General features: G+C 41.7%; 2 protein-coding genes across 4 annotated transcripts in view; one reads left to right on the top strand and one right to left on the bottom strand.

Annotated features, from left to right (window-relative positions):
- LOC144683861 (cationic amino acid transporter 3-like) overlaps positions 1-6734 on the top strand; it is a 31574-nt gene extending 24840 nt beyond the window's left edge. The window contains exons 6-12 of the mRNA XM_078547372.1: positions 130-352; positions 1100-1239; positions 2075-2177; positions 2575-2783; positions 3607-3773; positions 4835-4943; positions 6285-6734. Of these exons, the coding sequence (XP_078403498.1) occupies positions 130-352; positions 1100-1239; positions 2075-2177; positions 2575-2783; positions 3607-3773; positions 4835-4943; positions 6285-6445 (1112 nt within the window). The 3' untranslated portion in view covers positions 6446-6734. The remainder of the gene's footprint in view (positions 1-129; positions 353-1099; positions 1240-2074; positions 2178-2574; positions 2784-3606; positions 3774-4834; positions 4944-6284) is intronic.
- Positions 6735-10363: 3629 nt separating this feature from the next.
- On the bottom strand, positions 10364-16963 carry snrnp35 (small nuclear ribonucleoprotein 35 (U11/U12)). Of its 3 annotated transcripts, none has more exons than XM_078547373.1 (2): positions 16010-16963; positions 10364-13525 (listed from the first exon to the last, which is right to left on the bottom strand). In XM_078547373.1, exons 1-2 carry the CDS (start codon positions 16024-16026, stop codon positions 12736-12738), a joined length of 807 nt encoding a protein of 268 aa, XP_078403499.1. In that variant the 5' UTR covers positions 16027-16963; the 3' UTR covers positions 10364-12735. The 3 variants fall into 3 exon arrangements, with proteins under 3 accessions (XP_078403499.1, XP_078403500.1, XP_078403501.1); XM_078547374.1 differs by having other exon boundaries at positions 15955-16067; XM_078547375.1 differs by lacking the exon at positions 16010-16963 and adding an exon at positions 14378-15269.
- Positions 16964-24342: the final 7379 nt, after the last annotated feature.

Raw genomic sequence — 24342 nt, forward strand, 5'->3', positions numbered from 1 at the left:
TTCTTGAAATAAAATAGTACCATACCTCAAGAATACCTAATTTAATATTCACATTTTAAAACGTTTCTACATTGCCATTTTTAACACTGCCATATTTTAATATAAATTTGTGTTCTCCGTTGGTTTCAGGAGAGGAAGCAAAAAATCCTCAGAAGTCAATTCCTATTGGGATTGTGGTTTCCCTGCTGATCTGTTTTGTGGCCTACTTTGGTGTATCTGCTGCTCTCACACTCATGATGCCTTACTACGTACTGAACAAGAAAAGCCCACTGCCCGAAGCCTTCCAATATGTTGGCTGGGAACCTGCACGCTACATTGTAGCTGTTGGCTCTCTCTGTGCTCTCTCTACCAGGTATTTAGAGCTATTGTTCAAGGGAACACTATTGAAACTCTTTAAAAAAGAAAATTTTAAATAGTCTTCTGATGAAGACTTCCCAATTAGGAGTTGAATCATGCAGGCCAGAGAGGTCAAGTAGTCAAACTTTTTGGGCTGAGTTGTTGGCATTTATCTGCATGGTAAAAGGTGCACTACTTCTCTGGGGCTAAGATTGTGCAGAAATCTGACAGTTTCTGCTCCTGATTTACTATGCACAGCTCCCCTGTCCATTGCTGAAAATGTGCATATTTTGGTATTGTAAAGATACGATTGAGCTAGACTGATAACCCCTCCAGTTACTTAGCTTGCCATCACTTGCTCACTAGACTTGTATATATATAATGTTCGCATGGGCAATTATTTGAAGACAGCATCTCTTTGTACTCCAGCAAGGCTCAGCACCTTCAGAAGGGATAGGGGAAACGTTACAAAAATAAGTTGTTTTTACAACATTAAAAATTAAATTTACAAACTAGAACAGCTAAGTAAACATAAACAATATATCAGTGACCCGTAAATAATGCTGATAGCTGTCATTCCAGAACATCTGGCATCAGTACTTCAGATAGTACATATTGAATCTAATCAATGGAGGCAGATAGCCATTCTAAAGCCACTGGTTTCATAAATCCCTCTACATGAAGCGCACACGAAGAAAAGTGAAACTAAGTGGGCTAGGCTTTCAGTGGCTCCTAATCAATTATTCTCTTCCCTTGTATCCAGCCTGCTGGGCTCCATGTTCCCTATGCCTCGTGTTATATACGCAATGGCTGAAGATGGATTACTTTTCCGTTTCTTGGGGAATTTGCACAAAAAAACCAGGACGCCAGTGCATGCGACCATTGGTTCTGGCATTGTTGCTGGTGAGTACCAGTTATGACCGATGTTGTAAGTAGCTAATTCATTGAGATGCCCTACTGGTCTAGCAATTTGTCTCTTTGAATTCATGGAATGATAGAAGCTTATGACACAGAAGGAGGCCATTTGGCCTGTATTTTCAGTGCTAGCCCGAAAGAGCTATCCAACTAATCCCTCTTTCCAGCTCTTGGTCCATAGCCTTGAAGGTTATGGCACTTCAAGCATATATCCAACTATTTTTGTAAATGTAACGAGGGTTTCTACCTCTGCCACCCTTTCTGGCAGTGAGTTCCAAACCCAAAACACCCTCAAGGTGAAAAAATTTCTCCTTAATTCTCCTCTGATGCATCTACTAATCAATGCCCTGTGGTTATTGACATCTTGCTAAGGCAAATAGATCCTCTCTATAAACTCTATTTAGGCCCCTCATAAGTTTATATGCTCAAATTAAACCTCCCCTCAGCCTCCTCTATTCCAAAGAAAACAACCACAGCCTATCCAGTCTTTCTTCAAAGCAAATATTTTCATATATATTTGTAAAAGAAGGGGCAATAATACTGTAAAAGAAATACTTCTATTGACTCCAAATGCCCTGCGGCAAAGAAAGAGATAAATTGACTTGGGGCATTTTTTGTGTGTACCCAAGGAGATTTGGAAAATGCTGTTTGGTTTTATATTCATCTATTTTGTATGAAGGAGAGAAAGAGTGAACTAAATACATTGAACAGCAAAACTGGCTTTCCTGTGAACTGACAACAGGTTTCTGGAATTTAATAGGATGTTGAATGGAAGTGTGATGTGCCTGTGAGTATATTCACAGTTTTTTGTTTTTTTAACCAGCTATCATGGCTCTGCTGTTTGACCTGGATGTTCTGGTTGACCTCATGTCTATTGGTACATTACTTGCCTATTCCCTGGTGGCAGCTTGTGTTCTTATTCTCAGGTGAGCAAAGATCTTGATGTTAGCATGATTATTATGGTCATCCTTTACCAGCCAAGAATGCAGGCTAGCAACACATTGCCATGACACTGCTAAAGTCATATTCGGGTTGTTCTGCAGTGAACTCGGGGCCCATTAGAAACAGGACTGAAGTTGCATTATTGGTTGGATGGGGTTGTGGGGTTTCTTTTCCTGCTCCTTCTGTTCTTTGTAAAATTGATATATACAAATACACTACTCTAATACACTACTCTTCGCAGGTGGACGTCCTCCATTTGATTTCTCCTCCACCTCTAACCAGCAATTTTATTCTCCACATGTATAGAAAACTGAATTGATTTATCATCCCATCCCACTATACTGCACAAAAGCTTAACCTTAAGCTGTATTTTGTCTGCAGATACCAGCCTTCTCCGCTCCTCAAATGTGATTTGTATGAAATGACTCAATTTGGAGAAAACAAAAGCAGCCTGACAAACCAAATGAACAATGAAGATTATCAGGCTGAAGAGAATACCTCAGTGAGCTTAAAACTACTATTCTACCCAGAACAACACACCCCAACTAAATGTTCTGGATTAATTATTTATATCAGTGTTGGAATCCTCTGTAAGTATCCTGGGACAAATGTACTATGACATAACTTTTGTGGTGTGTGCAATAAACACTATGTAAATAGTTACTCTGGTAGTGGGCAAGGTTGTACCCTCTTTTGGAAGAATTGCCAGAGAAATTTATATCAGTTCCTTCACTGATCAACATGACTTGTCCTCCTTGCAAATATTAGCTGGTCAGGTCTTTTTAAGAAACCAATGAAGTCCAGTGCCCACAGAGGTATTGTCATGGGATTATTAGGAAAAAACTAATCAGGAAGTTTGGTGAATTGCACGAAGGGAGTAGCTGCAGAGTGAAGGGACAGTTTTGTTTTATATTGCCTGCCAACTGTCTCCTGACATTGTTCAGACTTATAAAGATATTGCAATGTCTTGGTTGGCAGCGGTTCTATTAAATGTACTTTCCATGATTGTACCCTCATTACGGTTATGAACATGTTGGAATTGGTATTTATGAGCCATAAGTGGGCAGTTGTGCAGTAGATTTGGGGCCCAATAAATTACACTATTTCATGTTGAGCCTTTACAGCTGCCAGTGCATATTACTATTCACAGTTTGAAGTTTCAGTCTGAGCCATAAGATCGGTTGGAATGGACGTAAGCTATACCTACTGCGGAAGAGGAGTAGTTAGGATAAAAATTAGGGTTCGAGTAGAGGGAGTGTAGCTCTGCATCTAACATATGCCCTACTAGAAAGAGGAGATTTTCATCCAGTCATCCTAATCTAATTCAGCACAAAGCCCATTCTTCTTTTTCACTAATAGAATACAGTTGCCTCTTACTTTAGTTAAGTTTTCTTTTTGTTTATTCCATTCTAGCGATTATTTTGACATGCATTTGCATTGTACTGGCGAAATGTTACAAGGAATTATTCAACGGACATGCCCTCTGGGTGATGCTACTTGTGATTCTCTGCCTGGCTGCTGCTGTTATTACTTTTATTATGTGGAAACAGCCACAGAACAATATGTCACTTTCTTTTAAGGTAAATCTTTTACTTTTGAATCAGTAGGAACAGCAGAGGAAATTCCCATTTCCCTTTATCCTAAAGGAACTAATTTCTGCAGGGTTATAATTCCATAGCTGCTAGCTGTCCTTCACTACCTCAGTCATAACGCACTACACACCCCTGCTCCAACATGCTATATAACCATTTTTTTCTGGTCAGGGTATATAATAGCCTGTGATTAGCAATTATTTTACTATGCTCCTTCACTTTGCTTAATACTTTGACTATTTTTTGAAGTTACTAATTGTTTATTTGGGGGTGGAGGAGAAATGCATATGAAGAATAACCAGAAACGCAAAACAACTGAGTTGTACACTCCTTCCTTCAGCTACCCTGTCCAAGTATGGAATGCCTATGTATTATCCCAAAGGCTGTCCAGATACTTAGAATTCCCAGAGCATGAGGATGCAGAAGCATTTAAAATGACAATGGATTCTGCATCACTTTTTAGTTAAATGTGCCTAATTGACCAAATGTTCCAGTAAGTTAGCAGGTTCAGCCCCCTGTTTGACCTCAGCCAGAGCAGCAGTTGTTACAGTTGACCTCGATAGCCCCAGATTAGGGAGAGAAAAATTCCAATCCCGACCACGCTTCACCAGCTCCTACTGGAGATTGCTGATTTTGGGTAATGTTTGGATCAGTGTCGCCTGTGATGGTGGACAGTCTGCCAACGCTCAATTCCTCAGCTCATGAAGAATGGTCACTTGGAGGACTGTGACACACTATGGGTGTGATTTTCCGATCCTGCCAGCAGCAGGCGTTGTTGGGGGTGGAACGGGAAAATTTGGAGAGTAGCCAAAAGTCAACTGACTTCTGGCTGCTCTCCAAAATTTTCCCATCCCAACCACGACAATGCCCGCTATTGATGAGACCAGAAAAATCCCACCCTATGAAGCTGTCTCACAGCAAAATTTAGCGCCTTCAGGAAAATTGAAGGAGAAAAAAATTGTGATTTTTATGGATGTTTGATAGAACAAGAAATAAAATATGTTTTTGCAAGTAGAAAACATATTTACAGATTCATTTTGTCTTTGCAGGTACCACTCCTTCCCTTCCTACCTGTTGTCAGTATGTTTGTAAATGTTTACCTGATGGTGATGCTGGATTTGAGCACCTGGGCCCGCTTTGGAATTTGGATGCTTATAGGTAAATACACTTCTACAATTTTGAGCCCAAAAATAACACTGTGATAAATGTACAGTTAACACCCCAGTCAAAACAGTGGATAAACATAAGTAAAAGTACAGAACAAAAATCCCATCTCCTGCTACAGACCACACACAAATTAGTCCAGTCTTGGATATCATGCCCCATAGTACCTCTTGCAGAAACATTTTGTATAAATCCCCAAGGTTACCTAGCAGGGCTCTACATCACCCATCCATACTCACATCTCTACTCTTCAACCTTGAGCTGCACCCATTGCACGCCATATTCCTCCCAATTCACTGTCAACAACGTAGAAATCATTGTGGACTATTTGACCTCCCCTGAAGATCAGGAATCATATTCTGCTTCAGTCTTTTCCAAGCTCAATTCTACAAATGTTTTCTCATAGTTTAAGAGTCCAAAGACGAGGAACCTTCTTTAATGAATCAATGTTCTTCTACTTAAAATTGTGCACATTTCAAAATAGTTGTCTGTACAAGGTTGAATAACTTGCAGTCAAATGGCCTTAAGATGCACACTAATTTTTGACTAACTCTGTTGAGAATAGCTTTGCATTTCAGTGATGATCAGCAATCACATCCAAATTCTTGTTTTTTGATCTTGACTAATAAAAACAAAAGGCTTTCATTATAAAATATTCTCCCACAGAAACAGCAAATTAAGTGCAGAGGCTGGAGGTGCAGATCAGGAATAGGGAGGGGATGCCAGGAGCACTGGTGCTCAATCGTGATTCCATACATAAGTAATATTTTCCAATTTCTCTGGACTCCATAGACTTCCACCATGATTGTGGCATCAGAATTGGCCCCACATGGACCAGATAAATGTAAAGTAGTCAACTGCTTTCCAGCGATGGGTGGCACCCTGTGCCTGATCTTAGTTGGGTTATGATGGTGAAGGGTGGAAAAATGACACAACTCGTGTCATCTTAACCCCCACCCCGCCATGAGCATTCCTGTTGGGAATGGAAGTTTAAAATTTACCTCTTGGTGTCCAGTGTATCTATTTCCTCTTACTGTAAGGTGTTCCAGGATGATTATTGGTATATCAGGAGCACTATATAAATACAAGATTTTGGTAACACCCTGAGGTTATTGTAAGGTGGTTGGTGTAGTTTCTCTGTAGATTGATAATTATTTGTCTTTTTTAACATTTACAAAGATTTGCATGTGGCACATGTGCTCTAAAACCTTTTTGATGTTTTATGAAATATTTGATATTTCCCTATTAATATAAAGTATTTTGAGACCTCTTCCTCTGGGGGTGGTTCTATAAAAATGTTACTGTGAAGTTACATTTGTCTTTTAATTTCTCTAGGTTTTGTCATCTATTTTGGTTATGGAATCAGGAACAGCTCCGAGAACCAGAGATCCTCTTTCACTCCTGTGGGTTTGGGAAGCCAAGAGAAAATTGATAAAATGCTTGACTGCAACACTCCACTTTCTATGGAAAAAATGAAGGAAACATCAACAGCATGAAAGCAAAAAGATTGAAAGGAGAGATCCCTATTCCCATTGCTGAAGTGTGCATTTCCTTACTAGCTGTATTCATTAATGCTTGTTTTTTTTACTTCTATGGGAGTGAGCAAGGCTGTTATCAATCAGGCTGCACAAACAAAATTACATTCAGTCCAGCACTGATTAACTGGTACAAAGCTGTACTTGGGGTTAGGGTTTCCTGCTTGGAATGCTGGCCGGGGATTGCCAGTACATTTTTCTTTCAATTTTTATAAAGATACTCTATTAAAAAGTAACATTGGCTTGTTTACAGCTTGTTCTATAATCATTGTACTGTATGTACAAGATAACGCACAGTTTGCATTGTGTTAAAGGCAGTAGCAGAATGTAAAAAGTTGAGATGACATCTTTTGCCCTTTTATATTCCTGTGTTTCCCACTTAAACATAACTGAGGTGGCGTGCAGCCCTCCCAAGTGAGAAATCACTAGATGATTTTTATTCCCAGGGACAAGGCACCAGTGATGAAAATAGTAATTGACTTCCATCGATACTGCTTTTTTTTTAATTCATTCATGGGATGTGGGCTTCACTGGTTGAGCCAGCATTTATTGTCCAGCCCTCGTTGCCCTTCAGAAGGTGGTACTAAGCTGCTGCCTTTAACCGCTGCAGTACATGTGGTGTAGGTACACCCAAAGTGCTGTTAGGAAGGGAGTTCCAGGATTTTGACCCAGCGACAGTGAAGGAATGGTGATATATTTCCAAGTCAGGATGGTGAATGCTTTGGAGGGGAACTTCCAGGCCATGGTGTTCCCATCTGTCTGCTGCCCTTGTCCTTCTAGATGGGAGTGGTCATGGGTTTGGAAAGTGCTGCCTAAGGAGCCTTGGTGAATTCCTGCAGTGCATCTTGTAGATGGTACACACTGCTGCTACTGTGCATCGATGTCGGAGGGAGCGAATGTTTGTGAATGTGGTGCCAATCAAGCAGGCTGCTTTGCCCTGGATGGCGTCAAGCTTCTTGAGTGTTGTTGGAGCTGCACTCATTCAGGCAAGTGGGGAGTATTCCATCACTGACTCCTGACTTGTGCCTTGTAGATGGTGGTCAGGCTTTGGGGAGTCAGGAGGTGAGTTAATCGATGCAGGATTCCCAGCCTCTGACCTGCTCTTGTAGCCACAGTATTTATATGGCTAGTCCAGTTTAGTTTCTGGTCAATGGTAACCCCCAGGATGTTGATAGGGGATTCAGTGATGGTAATACCATTGAACGCCATGGGGCAATGGTTAGACTCTCTCTTGTTGGAGATGGTCGTTGCCTGGCTCTTGTGTGGCGTGAATGTTACTTGCCAGTTGTCAGCCCAAGCCTGGATTATGTCCAGGTCTTGCTGCATTTGGACATGGACTGCTTCAGTATCTGAGAAGTTGTGAATGGCGCTGAACATTGTGCAATCATCAGCGAACATCCCCACTTCTGACCTTATGATGGAAGGAAGGTCATTGATGAAGCAGCTGAAGATGGTTGGGCCAAGAACACTACCCTGAGGAGCACCTGCAGTGATGTCCTGGAGCTGAGATGACTGACCTCCAAGCATCTTCCTTTGTGCTACAGCGGGGAGAGTTTTCCCCACTCATTCCCATTGACTCCAGTTTTGCTAGGGCTCCTTAATGCCATACTCGGTCAAATGCGGCCTTGATGCCATGGGCAGTCTATTCTTACCTCACCTCGGGAGATCAGCTCTTGTCCATGAGGACATCAGGACCACCATTTTATTGTGACTAAGCTCTCATTCTGCCTACACAAATTGGATTTTAACATTACAAACCATCAAGGAGCTACCCCATTCTTTGAGAAAAGTTCAAGGCCTGACTGGGCAAGTTAACTATAACTGTACATCCTATATATATATATATATATATATATATATATAAGCAGTGGATGAAAAGATTGGAGTTTTGTGATGAAAATAGATTATTGAGATGAACAGTGTCATCCCAACCCCCTTATTTGTTACTGCCTTGAATCACATGCCAGAACCTATTGCTCTTATTTGGTTTGTGATTCAGCTAGTATGGATATTACTATTCGGTTAAATCATTATTATAGAGGAATGTCACAGCTACTTTACAGTAATGTAAAATGTGGGTGTTTTTGTGAAACAAACTTGCTGCTTGATAAATATTCACTGCCAAGCATATATATTTATATGCAGTTGATATTCCCTCTGCCATGACTATGCTGTGCTGTAATAGTAGTTTGTAGTGTGGGAGAGGGATGATGAAAATGTCTTATCAATTTGTTGCTGAACTCAGATCTTCGGCCTGCCCCACATGGCTGTGTCTTCTTTCCCAGTGAAGTTTTTGAATGCAGAGACACCAGCTTATATTTTTATGTAAATGTTCTGGTATTTTATAGATGTAATATGTCACATTACAGCCAAAAGACTTAGGTTGGGGGGGTGGGGGTGGGGGTGGCGGAGGTGTGGTTGCAGTTGGTTTAGTTCAAGTGTCAAGTCTAAGGCTGGGGGTTAAGAAAGAATGTGATGCCAGAATGTGAAACTGCGATTGCAACTCTGTTATAGAATCCGCCCAAGTTACTTTTCCTGTTAAATCAATGGAAATAAAAATTAGGGATTTTCATAATGAACAACTAATCAGTTGTGCAAATTTTATGCCTGGACAGCAAACTGAAAATATACCCCAATGTATCCATGAAACTCCAAACAGTGAAGAGATGATAAGTTATAACTGTTGTTAAAAATATATATTTTAAACAGAATATTTTGAACTAAACGAGCAAATGGGTGAAATAGTTTTCATTTTGGCCGAATTAACATAATAATGTACCTGTATTGGGAAAGGGGCTGTATTTAATTCAATGTACATGCAGGACAATTTTATAAAGGATTCGCCGTGACGTTATCCCGTGTCCTTCATTTTGAAAATAGCTTTTCATTTGTCACAGTCCAAGTGATTTCATCCAGAGGATGTTTACTCTGAAGTAATGATACTTGATTAGAGTTGCTTTCAATGTGTATCATTATTTAAACATTCCAATGTATTTTTTAAATGACAGAGAACACAAGCCGATTTGAAAAGTTAACATTGTTAACCGTGAATGACAGCAGGTATTACATTTCTTATTCCTTCACTAAAGCGGATGTGCTGATTAAAAAGGAAGGAAAGAAAGAAAGGAAGGTGATGGTATTTGTAAATGTACATTGTGACCAAAGAAAGGAAAATATTATCAAATGACAATTTTGTTTCTTTGGAATGTTTTATGTATCAAGATATGTCTTCCATAATAGGCTGTTCACTTAATGATTTCTTTCGTGAATTTCTCATATAAAATTTAAACAGCCGTAGATTATGTTTTATTGTTAACTTGAGGGAATGTTTTCTTTAAATGGAAGAAAATGACTGTAAATATTTCATGCTATTGTTTGTTATTTTATGTTTGTGTATATAACTATATATATTGTCATTGTGCTTAACTTGTACAGTGTTTTTGCAGTGTCCTTTATCAATAAAAATAGAAATACATTGTTTTTTTTAATCTATGAATTTGTTTATAAAACCAACCCATTTGTGCATTCTGCTTAATTTTCAAAAATGATTGCTATTGTAATGCACGTGGTGTTGGTCACTGTCCAGTGAAGCACCAACAATGTGCCATTACTCCAGTAACACTTGTAAAGAAGACTAGCAGCCAGGCTTCATCTATTATACAAACCAATCTCATCCAATAATAATGTTTTGGGTTATTCCGGTCCTAGCACCAACAGGTAGGTTTTCTTTACAATAGGACAATAATACAAGCTCAATGGGCTCTGTAAAACATGGAAGTTTGTCAAGTCACAAACCATGTTTGAAATTTCTTTACACTGGTCCTTACCTTTTCTAGCACAGTACTTTTTTGGGAGAAAAAACAAACTTCTTGGCTACAGTTCCATGTGGTCACCCATTTTTAATGTACAAATGTAGCAATCTGTTTCAGCAGGATAATTGTTTAGAGTACACCCCACTGACACCTACCTTGTCCTCATCAGTCAATTATACATGCACACTATAGCAAAAAGAGGTACAAGCAGGATTGTGAAGGAGTACCCCCCCACTTGCCTAGATTAATACAGCTGCAACATAGCAACTTGGACTTATATATGTCTTTCATGTAGTAGAAAATCCCAAAGTGCTTCACAGGAGCAGTATAAAACATAATTTGGCACTGAGCCACATAGGAGATATTACACCAGATGATCAAAAGCTTGCTCAAAGAGTTGGGTTTTAAGGAGCAACTTAAAGTTGGGATGGGAAGCAGAGAGCTTTAGGAGGGAATTCCAGAGTTGGCAGCTGAAAGTATAGCCATCAGTGGTGTGAACAAAACTAGGGATGTGCAGGACACCAGAATTGGAGGAGTGAAGGTATCTAAGAGGGTTATATGGCTGGAGGAGATGACAGAGCACAATCCTGACACTATCATTCAGGACAAAGCAGTCCACTTGATCAGTATATCAGCCTGAATGATGACCCCCTTCACCACCAGCACACCATGGCTGGCTTGTGCACACCTACAGGGTATGAACCAGGGTTTCTTTGGCATCACCTTACAAACATGCAAACTCCACCACTTAGAAAGGCAGGGTTGTGGATGTATGGGAATATTACTAGAAGTGACAAGCTTTCTGTTTTGCATTCATCAGGACAGTTCGCAAAATTCCAATAGTAAAGGGAACACCAATTTATACTGCATGAGAAGAGAGTGCTGATTGGTTAGCAAGTGGACTCTGATTCCACGGTGTTGCCATGGAATTGAAAGCTAGTCTCAGTAATGCTTGCCATAAAAACCTACCTGGTTCACTAATGCCCTTCAGGGAAGGAAATCTGCCATCCCTGCCTAGTCTGGCCTACGTGTGACTCCAAACCCACAGCAATGTGGTTGGCTCTTAACTACCTAGTGTTCTCTGAAATGGCATAGCAAGCCAGTCATTTCAAAGACAGTTAGGGGTGAGCAACAAATGCTAGCCTTGCCAGTGATGCCCACATCATGTGAAAGGATTAAAAAAAGTAAGGATACACACATCAGTTTCCCTGATTAGGAGAAGCTGTATTAAACTGGATGGGTTTGATTTTAGTCTGTGCTGAGTTATCTGATCTGGAATAGGACAGCCTTTGGTATGCTGCATTTGGACTTTAACACACCTGGGTTGTAGAGAGGAAAGATCAATGAGTGCTCTCTTTCTCCTGACTATTACCCAGTGATGATGCCTGCTAGAAGGTGTACACACATAGATGTTGCAAAGATAGCATTGGTCTCGGCTTTGATACCAAGTTGAACAATCCATCAGAACACACTGTCTGAATTTATAACATGGCGGATTAGGTGCACAGGGTATCAAGCAACCATAGAATCATATTTTAGTATGTGCCAGCAATCTTTAGAAGTAAAAACTGAAGGACAATGAAACTGCTGGAATACAATGAGATGGCAATGGAGGATCTTTCTAGCAAGGAAGTGGAAATAATACCCATATTCAACTTCATGTAGACAACACAAGAAACTAGAAATATATTTATTGAAATTCAGGTAATATACCCTCACTTCATAGTTGTTCAAGCTGAACAGAAACAGGTCTTTTATTCAAATTTAGCAGTGTACAATACCGTAAAATCTAGGACTGTAAAACAAAATCAGCATTTTAAGTGATTACAAGAGCCAGTTATTTGCAGCTTCAATAAGAATTGCATGAATAAGTGGGAAAAAGTTATCAACTTCCACACAATGATTTACTGGATAAATATACAATCTAGTACTGAGCGACATGAACAACGAAGGTCTCTGGTTCCTGTTTGATAGGTGCCGTCATGGTTACCTGTAACAATTGGCTTGTTACAATTAACTTCACTTCTCTTGAGCTACTGGGTTGGGTGGAGGAGAGGGGAGCTGTTGGACATAGTTCCTGCTGTGTGGTTGCTAAGCAAGGATAGACCATCCTTCCCACTCTCTCAGGTCCTTCAAGAGTGGACAGTTAAGAGAGATCCTAGAGGGTGACTGGCACCCTAGCGCCGAGGAGATGAGGGCAGAAAACTGAAGGAAATTAATATCACATTTTTGATTTTAAACACAGAACTTTAATAGAACTGACACAACCTTCCCTCTCCAATAACTTATAGCAGTTTATGAGCAAGTTGTGAACATTATCTCATGCACCGTAGATATTTCTTTTGTGCCATAAAAATAATAGATGACTGTGGTGAAATAGGGCCTGACAAGGTATCTTTACTTTCATTTCCCAAGGAAGGTAAACCTCTCATACAGCTTCTATCTTCGGGTTTTATGCCTGTTCCTGCGTTGGTGTCTATCTTCCTCTTTATATCGATCTTCATCTCTTTGTCGTTTATGATCTCTTTCCCTGCTTCTGTATCGCTCTCTATCTCGTTCGCGCTTTTCTCTTTCCTTGCCTCTCTCCTCTCTTTCTCTTCGCCTTTCCCAGTCTCGGCCTCTCTCCCACTGCCAGCTATCCCTTGATAGCTCTCTGGAACTTGATCTATCCAGTTTGTCTGCTTGCCCCTCTGTGTACAGTTCTGCTTTCAGTGCTGGAAGACTGATAGGTTTCCTGAATGGACGATCTCGCCCACCAAACCGTAGCTGGCCCGATTCCTTTTTACCACCTAATCCCCCTCCAAGTCTCCGTGGGACCCATCCTTTCAAAGTGCGCTCCAATTCAAAATCCACAAATATTTCATTCTGGTCCACCACTAATTTATTGCTATCCCGATGTGCCTTCAATAATGAGCGCTCATCCTTGTATTCGATGAAGCCATAGCATTTGGAAAAGCCAGTGACAATGTCACGCACGAGCCTCAGTCTGCGAATGTCCCCAAATCTGGAAAAAGTGTCTTTTAGCTTCTCTTCGGACGTCTGAGGATTCAACCTAGCAACAAAGAGTGTCAGATGGGGGTCTCCTAACACTCCCTTGTTTGGTCTATACTTGGCTGCAATTGCCCTGGATACAGCTCGGTCATGTGGCTCCTCATCTGTGCCATCGATGCTTCCAGCTTTAAGTGGGTTGTACTGCTTCGCAATTGGAGTCCAAAGCTCATTCATTGCCCTGAAACACAACAAAGTCTTGAATTAAACCACTAGAAGGCAGAATTTCTTTTATGTGCTTCCTTCACCACAAACTTAACACGATTACTGATACCACATTCAATCCAACTCTCTACTCATGGTCTGGGTCCCAGAAATCTGGTCCAGACAAATGCAGCAAACAGCTGAATGCTGGGGCATTCACAGGGTACTGTATTAACCCAGTAATCACATATCTGGATAATGAACCTGGCTCCAAGCACAGCTTAAATATCACAACTCAAGTCAATCTTTTTCTCACGTGACTGACATGCTGGTCACTGCAGTAAACATTAAGCAGGAAACATGGCCATTTTTCACCTCCCTAACCCAAGGACAATGATCAATTGCAGCATCCAATCATTGGGCCATTTAAAATTGGACCAAAGATCAAACCTGAGATATCCTTGCCCTCGGCAGTTCAATTTACCACAGGCTGTTACCACAAGGTTGAAACTGTTGTTTATCATTGGTTGCTATGGTCGGAGGGAGTGCGTTCACTGATTGTTTTGAGTTCACAATGTGTTGCATTTATTATTGGCTATGAGGTTGCAATGCTATGAGCTGTGTGAGGTAGCACATACTGCTACAATTTACACAGCTAAGTACAAGTGCAGAATTGCACTGGGAAACATATGACACAGACTGAACGATGGGGTCAGATATTTAGCAAATTCATCATAATCCCCTAACCACTCAGTCTCAATATTTTTATCTTAATTTCCTATATCTTATTATATTTATTAACTTTATCCTTTGCTCTTCTTGTATTTGTGATTTCAAACTTACTTTCAGTCACTCAAGCTTCCATAGCTGAATCAGTCAATATTAATACCTGGCATTAGATGGCACTGCAGCTCAACTGACAGCAGTCCGTATGACCTCTGAAGAAGGGTCATACAGACTCGAAATGTCAGCTCTGTTTCTCTCTCCACAGATGCTGTCAGGTCTATTGAGTTTTTCCAGCATTTTCTGTTTTTGTCCCAGGTTTGGAAGGAGCCTTGGTCAGTTGCTACAGTACATCTTGTAGATGGTACACACTACTGCCACTGTACCTCGACGGTGGAGGGAGTGAATGTTTAAGATGGGGTGGATGAGGTGCTAGCCACATGGTGATACAGAGGAATATGGGTATCCTGGTATATGAATCACAAAGTTAGTGTGCAAGTGCAGCAAGTGATTAGGAAGGCAAATGAAATGTTGGCATTTATTGCAAGGAAAATGAAATATAAAAGTAGGTAAGTTTTACTGCAGCTGTATAAGATCTTGGGGGAGACCACATCTGGAGTACTGTGTACAGTTTTGGTCCCTTCATTTGAAAAATGATATAATTGCATTAGCAGTTCAGAGAAGGTTCACTCAACTCATTCCTAGGATGAGGGGTTTATCTTATGAAGAAAGGTTGAACAAATTGGGCCTATACCCATTGGAGTTTAGAAGAATGAGGTGATTTCATGAAACATACAAGATCCTAAGGGGACTTGATAGGGTGGATACCAGTAGCATATTTCCTTTCATGTGGGTGACTAGAACTAGGGGACACAGTTTAACAATAAGGACAATCTGTTTAAGAATAATCTCCCTTTTAAGGCAGAGATGAGTTTTTTTTCTCTTGGAGTGTTGTTAGTCTGTGGAATTCTGTTCCCCAGAAAGCAGCGGAGGCTGGGTCACTGAATTTATTCAAGATTGAGTAAAATGGATTTTGCTCAAAGGGCCAAATGGCCTACTCCTGCTCACAAGTCCATCGCGTAAGGATGTTGCTTGTTAACTCCAGTTTTCTCCCCTTTCTACACTAGTATCATAGAGCTACAGACACATACAGGAGTCTGGTTCCACAGGCATGGAACATCCTATAATAGATGCTCTTCATATGTGAGCCTGGACAGTGAGTTCGCAGACTGTTCATACGTTGGAAGCATCACCTGATCATCTGAAATCTACATACATACACTTTCCAGCAGAAACCACTGAAGTGATCAAGGATCCTGACTGATTTACCCTTCCCTCGACTCCGCCCCCCCACCCCCCGCCCCCCGAGACCGATTGTAAAGTCACTGCTCAGATCGGTGAGCTCAGCCCAGCCCAAGGATTGAACCAATATTACAATAAGTATATTTCTGCACTCGGGGCAGCGCATGAGTATAATGATCCCACCAGACTAAGCCCTGGAAGGGAACAGGAGGTCAGGCACGGTTCCTGCCCTGATCACTCGCCGCGGGGCCAAAGCCGAATGCTCGGGGAGAGGGGGGAAGCTGTGGGTGAATGGTTCCCCTTGTCCAAACTCGGACACCAGGGGGTGTGAAGCGGTGAAGGGCGAGCGGGATCCCAGCGGTAGGAAGAGGAAAAAATTCCACAATAAAACCCAAGCAATTGTCTCTCGGAACAAATGAAATGAATCAGAGAGAGGCCGACCTGCCGTGCGCCACCACGTTAATAAATTATCGCTTCGTAAATCCAGAGCCGGTACCTCTGAACACAGGTCATTTCCGCTCCTTCCAGTTTTATGCTCCGGCTTGCTCAACTTCCGGGCGACCGCAGATAAGGGTTCCGAGTTTTTGTTCCGTTTATCTCGGCCTGGGCTCTGGAAATGAAGGGAGAGTGAACTAACTGGTTTCTCCAATAAAGAAAGTCTGATCCCTTTACTGATCTCAAATCAGTTTTTTTTTAAATGCCAAATTCCTAATAAAACTTAAACTGGCTAATTTCCTGTAAATTTCTGTGCTTGTTCCCGGTCTGGGCAACTTCCAATCTGAACAAAAGCGTACATTTAATCAGCATTTTTAATGTTTAAAATGTTGCAAGGTGTATTATCAAATAAAACTCTACACTGAGTTATTAAGATAATATTCAGGCAGGTGACAAAATATTTGGTCAAAGAAATAGGTTTTGAGGAGAGCCTTATAGAAGGAAAGAGAGCTTGTGGCGAAATGGGTAGTATCCCTGTCTCTAAGCCAAAAGCTTGGGGTTCAAGTCCCATCCAAGGACTTGATGGCTGTGGAAAATGCATTCGTAATGCAGCAGAACAAATTGATTATCAACCTGTAAATCTTTCCAACACACCTATGGTGGGCAATTAGAGTAGGCGAGACCCTATGCACAATTCAGATCCTCAAGCTATAGGCTCTGGCTTCAAACTAGTGCCCTGTTCCAGGAAAAACAAGCTGTGGAAAACAGAAGTAAGTATGTTCTTTGTCTGCCTCAAGTGTGCCTAAATATGTGAAATCATCTAAGTCTGAAGAAATTAAGAGTGGCAAAGTGTTTGCAGATGGGGAGGGAATTCCAGAGCTTATTGGCTGAAGGTACAACCATTGATGGTTGTATATGGTACAACCATATCTATGGTTGGAGTATTTTTCCAGAACTGGAGAAGTGCTGATATCTCAGAGGAGGGGGGGGGGGGTTGCATTGCTGGCACATTGTGGAGATAATGAAAGGTGAATTATGGAGGGATTCGAAAACAGACAATAGCTTTAAAAGACCATTAACGGAGGTAGAGCGCTGGTGAGGTTATTCCAGAGCTAAAAGCATATGAAAGCAAGAGACCAGAATGGGAGAAGTGCAGAGATCATGGGGGGTTGCAGAGGTGAGATAGGGAGGACCAAGACCATGTAGGCATTTGTGGTCTGAGAACCAAAGTAGGTCATATATGGAGAAATGGGACTTGGTGCGAGTTCGCATACGGGCAACAGAGTTTTTGATAAGCTCAGGCTTATGAAAGGTGGGAGGCTGCATTGTCAGACCACTGGAATATAGTCAAGCCTGTAACAAATCTCATTAAAATTCCTGCCATAGTGTCCAAATTAAGTCTAACTCCACTGTCAGCATTTAGTAGAATTGGTAACACTCTGCCCTCCACTCCATCCTGCAGCCCCCATCAATCTGGACCCTGCAATTGTAATCACCAGCTGAAGTTGGCAATGACTCTTGCTGAGTTGAAATGAATAGTTAGAGAGTTCGTACAGTAGCAATGATTGTGAATGATCACTATAGAATATCAAACTATCTTTCAATTCAATAGCATGTTGTTCAGACACCCCATTTGAAAGGTAATTAAAGTCACTCAGATTCATTGTCCTGTGAATTTAATCAATTGAGAGATAAGTATTTGGCTAAAGGCCCAGTGGTTCTTTGACACCCCATGAACTTTACAAGGTTTGCTCCCACAGTAAGGACACTATTAATGGAAAGCTTGTAATGCAAATAAGCCAGTACCAGTGCTGCTGGAGACATTGTAACTATCCATCAGAGAAGATCTGATAGAAAATGACAGCAATGGAGGTGGGCCGGGGTCAAAAATACTAGCGTCTGTTGGCATGCTGGTTTCCTAACACTATTCCCAGTGCCAGCACGTTTCACCAGAGTGGGTGAGGGAGGCCCCAGGTTCCTGCCGATCCATTAACAATGCCAATTAAGATTGCTAAAGAGCTCATTGAGGGGCATGTTCTGACTCTGACTGAGGCAGATGGACTGTACATGCTGTCTGGGGTAGACCAGCCAAATGGAAACTGTCACACAATGAGGAGCCAGTCGTGACCACCCCAGAGACTATGAAAGGGTGAACGACATTAAAGGGCACTTGGCCACTAGACAAACCTGTCATCAGCTCAGTGCAGGTTGCAGAGAGCAGTCAGTAATTGCACGGGTAGTACAGGCAGTCATCACCCTCCTGGCATCGTGGGAACATAAGAGGTGGGAGCAAAGGCTCCCAGACACAAGTTGGGGAACCACCTGAGCTCAAGGAAGGCAACAGCTAGCAATGGGAGCACGACTCTCTGATTTTGGGTTCAATGACAGAGCCCCATGCATCAATGGGGCAGAGGAGAGAAACAAGGGAGGCCTTTTGCATATGATCTACCACTGAAGGCAGAGATTGAGAGGACTGAGAAACAGTGCCACAGGAGACGTAACTCTCCAGCCTGATGGTCACAGATCTCTGCCCTCATTGCTGAAGATCTCCCTCATCATAGCACTGGTTACCATGCTCTGTCAGTAGCTGTCAAAGTCACTGTGGTTGCCTTGAGCTTCTTTATCACTGGCTCCTTCCAAGGATGAGCTTGGTGGCATTTTGCAAACAGCAGTGCACCACTGCATCTCGCAGGTTACTGATGTCCTTTTTGAGAGAGCTGGACAGTAAATTCAATTCCAGATTGATGGATCCTCACAGGCAGAGATTTCAGCTTCATCTCAGGATTCCCCCAGCTGTGGGGCATCACTGATCGCACCCAAGGGGCTATCAAGGCACCCAGTGACTAAATATCAACAGGAAGGGCGTCCATTCCCTCTACATTCAGCTGGCCTGTGACCTCAACAAGAGCTTCCTCCATGTGTCGCTCGCTTTCCTGCCAGCTTCCATTACTCCTTCAACCTCTGCCTGTCCAGGCTCAAACAGAATTTGGATGATCGCTTTGTGAAACACCTCTGCTCAGTCCACGAGCATGACCTCAATCTTCCAGCTTTTGTCCTTGTCCCACCCAGCTCTTCACTCCATGACTTAAACTTTGTGGTTGGTTTCTAGGAATCAAGGGATATCCCTCAGAGAGATGGCTTTAATTCTCACTCCCCTATGAAAGCCCCAGACAGAAGCACAGAGGCAATAAACCAAAGCCATCTGCTCACCGGGGCCACCAGTGAGCAAGCCATTGGGCTTCTGAAGAAAAACAGAATACTGCGGATGATGGAAGTTTGAAAGAGAAACAGAAAATACTGGAAAAACTCAGCAGCTCAGGCTGCATCGATGGAGAGGAAAAAAGAGCTAATGTTTCAGGTTTGTGACCTTTCATCAGAACTGGGAAATGTTAGAAATATAATTGATTTTCAGCATGTGTTGGGTGGGACAAGGACAAAAGCAAGGCCACAGGAAGATTGAGGTCATGCTCGTGGACTGAGCAGAGGTGATCCACAAAGCGATCATCCAACCTGCGTTTGAGTCATAGAGTTATACAGCACAGAAACAGGCCCCTCGGCCCAGTGTCTCCATGCCGACCATCAAGCACCTTTCTATTCTAATCCCATTTTCCAGCACTTGGCCCGTAGCTCTGTATGCCAAGGCGTTTCAAGTGCTCATCTAAATACTTCTTAAATGTTGTGAGGGTTCCTGCCTCTACCACCCCCTCGGGCAGTGTGTTCCAAATTCCAACCACCCTCTGGGTGAAGAAATCTTTCCTCAAATCCCCGCTAAACCTCCTGACCCTTACCTTAAATCTATGCCCCCTGAATGTTGATACCTCCGCTAGGGGAAAAGTTTCTTCCTATAATCTCCCCAATGTAGAGGAGACCACATTGCGAGCAGCAAATACAGTATACTAAATTGAAAGAAGTACAGAGAAATTGTTGTTTCAATTGAAAGGTGAGCGGGTCCTTGGACAGTGAGGAGAGAGGAGGTAAAAGGGCAGGTGTTACATCTCCTGCATTTTCATGAATAGATGCTGTGGGAAGGGGATAGGGTGTTGGGGTGTCTGAGGAGTGGACCGATCCTCTGTGCCCAGCTGCGGAGGACTTTTTTTGTCTTCCTTCCTCCATGGAGGGCTGACCACAGCTGAATTTCCTCTCGCACCTCCTCTTGCACACTTGTACCATGCTCCTCACCAATCTAAATGCACAGTGCGGTGAGGTAAGGGAGTTGGTCTCCTTCTCTTGACCTTTGCACCTGTGGGAGGCACAAAAAGAGATCATGAGAGCTAGGCTTGGAGAGCAGAAGCCTCTATAAGTGCTGAATTATCCTAATACAATTCAGTTTCAGAATGCTGTCAGACAGGGTGGAGTGCAATGCACCCTCTTAATGAATGCATTCCTGGATGTGGACCTTAAGGTCCTCCTCAAGTTGGCAAGGAAGATAGGGAGGTCCTTTTCCTGGAGAGTAGTAGGAGGAGGCCTCCCACCCAGACTAGCAAGCCTAGATGGAGATGGCTGACAGACCAGCAGGAGTGTGATGCATACACTCATACACTCTGACCTCATAATCTCTAATCATCATCTTCACACGGATATCCATCTCACCTTGCCCAAATTCCTCTTCTTCTGTGACCCTGGTGATATTCATGGCTTCCTCCTCCATGACAGCGATAATGTGAAGGTCGGGAACTCGTCCTCCAGTCTGGGCCCTCTCCCAGTCATTATGTGTCCATTTCTCGTATCAGGAAAAAGAGAGATAAGGTGCTGGTGTCCTGAATGGCCAATGGTAGCCATTCCTATTCAAGAAAAGCTGCATGTATCAATGATTACATGTCCTCAGCAGCACTGCAGCTCTGAACCATTCTGAGGCGTCAGTAGGTGACCTGGGTATAAACCCCTCCCATGTTCAGGAGCAGCATGCATCCTGAGGCTCCTCAGCTGGTGTGGCTGCTGGAAGGTGAATACCCAGAGGACTGTCCTGAGGGTTGGGGTTGCATTCACCTTGGCAGAGTGTATGAGGGCATTGAACCTTTTCCTACACTAGTTCTAGTTTTTATGCACCACATTCCTGCTGGCTATCATCTATCTCCATCAGTCTTGCCTAGTCTGGGTGTGTGGCCTCCTCCTGCCAACCTCGAAGAAAATGACCTCCCTCCTCTCCCTTGCAAACTTGAGGAGGACCTTCAGGTCTACATCCAGGAATCAAGGGCTATCCTGCACCAAATTCCAGGCCTCTGCCTCTCCTGAGATATTCTATGATCTTGCAACTGAAGGTGAAGCAATAAAATCGAGGCCATTACTGTAGTCAGTTTAGGGCTCATGCTTGAACAGTCCTGCCTCTATTCCCATCCCCACAGCTGTTAACTGGTCACCAAACCCATCTCGCAACCAAATAAGGGTACATCCCTTGTCAAAATCGGGGCCGATAATCGTTTCCTCTGACTTCCATTCCCTGCCCTCAGAAGGAAAATCCTGCTTATAGTTTTGGCTGTTCCATAGAAAAGTGGCCACTTGAATGAGGGACTAAAATGCAACTGCCACTTCTGGAACTGCATTTCGTCAAGAAGTAAAAACCTTCAGCAAAGCACAGAAGGAAAATTGGACAGGGGGTGGGAGACCTTTAAACAAAAATTACAAGTAGATAAAAAGATAAATACATTTGTATTATATTGATGGTAGGATTAATTAAATTTAACAAGGCATGCTTGTTACCTCTGCATAGGAAATCCAGTGCTCAGTAATAATGCACATTACACTAAATGTTTAATGGATTTTCCTGGCTCCTTTCCTGAGACCTGAATGTTGCTGTCAATCATCATTCCAAAGGAGAAACAATAAAGAGTATGCAGCTCTCAGGAAATAAGAACAATGCCCCTTTAGGGACAGACATTCCCATAAAAATTATCTTCTACAAAGTATTAACATTAACGATATCTATAATAAATAGCTTAATCATGACTTTAAATATTTAATGTCAATATATCAATCAGCAGCTTGTAGCTGATATTATTTTGTACTATTATTGATAAAGTTATTTTTATCATTGTTGTTGGACTTTCATTTTAATAAAATGGACCGAAATCAAATAATATCAGATTTTATAAATGCTACAACTGATGTACACAATGCGATGCAATCTGCACATTATTGCTTGCACAGTAACAATCCAATATAAACACAGCATTTTAACAGTATAGTTTTAACAGTATAGTTATTCCAGGAGCTCAGTCTCATCCAAGCACCAGCCTAGAAAATGAGTAGCAGTAGGTATTTAATTGTGGGAGCATCTCAACCAAGCCTCATCCTGTCTTTGCCTGATGCACCCAGATATTTTCCAGATGGTGAGTTTATTATGAACCACCAAAGAATGGAAAAGAAATAGGGGAAAAGATAGGTCAGAAAAAAAATGCAGATAACAAGGTGATAATAATGAATAACTTATTATTCAGTTAGACTGGGATAAAAGTAAAATTAATGGAGAAAAAAAAGAGGGGGCATTTTTATAATGTATCCATAACTGGTTTCTAGATCAACACTATAAGAATGTGGGGAGAGCAGTGGAGATATTTCTTTCACACAGAGGGTTATTACCACCAAAAACAGTGGTGGAAGCAGAATCCATTGCAACTTGTAACAGGGTAGTGGATAAAAGATAAGTTTAAATGGGTATGTGGAATGATTTATATCACTTGACGCAAATGTTAGGACATGAAGGCCTAAACCTTCTGTTACCCACCACCCATTCCCCACCCCCTAACCCACCCTGGCACCCACCAAATTATGTTTAGGGTGCTTTCAGCCTCAGGAGCCCTCAACTGTGCTGTAATGGCAGCAGTCTTTATGTTGTATGCAAAACTGGATTTTTTTCTTGAGTTTTCTTGGGTCTGTGCAAGATAGCCCGCCCTGAGTGCACAAGACTGCATATAGCTACTGAAAAGTGGATGTCTGGTTACAAAAAGCAATCCTCGTATCCAATGTTCAAACAGTGGAAAGGGTATACAGAGGCTTTTTCTCTCTTTATGTAAAGTGAACAGATACCTAGTCACTCGGTGGAATATAAAAAGACCTTTCAAAATGGTAAAAGGGTGGCAATGCACCTTGTTAGCTTTCCACCATGCCTGGCCCAGACCTGCTGATCCAGGGTGTGAGGGAGAAGGAAGGGAGTAGAAATCCTAGGCTGGAATGTCCTATTGGAAATAATAATGGAATCAGAATCCAGTCTAGCTTTTAAAAATTAAGTACATAAATATTTGGGGAAAAAAATTAAGGAGTATTGTGAAAGAGTAGATTTGAAATAAGGAGACAACTCTTTCAAATAGCCAGTATGGGCATCAAAGACTGAATGGCCTCCTTCTTAGTGTAAAATTCTATGATACTGTTTCCCCTACAGTTCAAGATTTCAATTACTGTCTCAGCTCACAAGTGAAGAATGGCTGCTTGTGTGAGCTTCAAGAGTTGCTGTTGCCCCTGAAACTAAACCCCAAATACACTCAAAACCTTCAGGAGAGATGGGGATAAAGTGAGAGAAAAAAAGTTTTATAAAACTTCTGCAACTTATAAAATGAGAATATAAGTTGTAGTGCATTAGCATGTATGTCACTGAAAGTTCAGTGTGATATATTATGTATACAAAATTAATGCGCATTGCTTATAACAATGAAAGGTTTATTTATCTGTGTTGGATGAATGACGTCTCTGTCCAAAATATTATGAATGAACAATACTTACGTACACAGGATCATTTCTGTTCAGTCATTGTTACAGTACAAATCATATTACTTATGTAATTTAAATATATTAAACCCTTTTGTGCTTTCTTTATAAGCTGTCATCCATTTGATTTAATAGCATGTCATTCAGCTCATTACTGCTATATCCCCTATGGGAAAAAAATGGTTTATATTCAGGTGAGAAACTTGATAATACTATAATTTGTAATAAATAATACCATATACAATAATTGAATGAGTTGAGTGAGTCATGGTCTTAAATAATTGTCGCCCGAAATGGTGGCAATATAATCTAGGCGCATTGAAGTTCTGATATAACTGCCAGATAGTGTGTAGTAAATTAATGTTCCCTAGTTGGGTAACATTATAATATATAAACAGAATTTTTCTGCATTTATAATACTTCATCTACAGTGGTATTAGTGTTGGGTGAGTGAGCCAAATGAATATTGCTTTTGTCAGCAATGGAAAACTTATAGTTTCATCTTACCATTTCTAAATTTTCCCCTTCACTTCCAAAGATGGCCATCCCATGGACACCAGTCATCCTTTGCTTTTCTTCATGAAACCATTCTTTTATGTGTAAGCCTAGACAAACTGTTTCATTGGGAGTGACATCACATCCAAGCCCAAAAGAAAACAATAATGAAAGCAACTGTGCAGGGGTGTGATGTAGTAA

Source organism: Cetorhinus maximus, chromosome 8 (genome assembly GCF_964194155.1).
Source record: "Cetorhinus maximus chromosome 8, sCetMax3.hap1.1, whole genome shotgun sequence".
Taxonomy (NCBI): domain Eukaryota; kingdom Metazoa; phylum Chordata; class Chondrichthyes; order Lamniformes; family Cetorhinidae; genus Cetorhinus; species Cetorhinus maximus.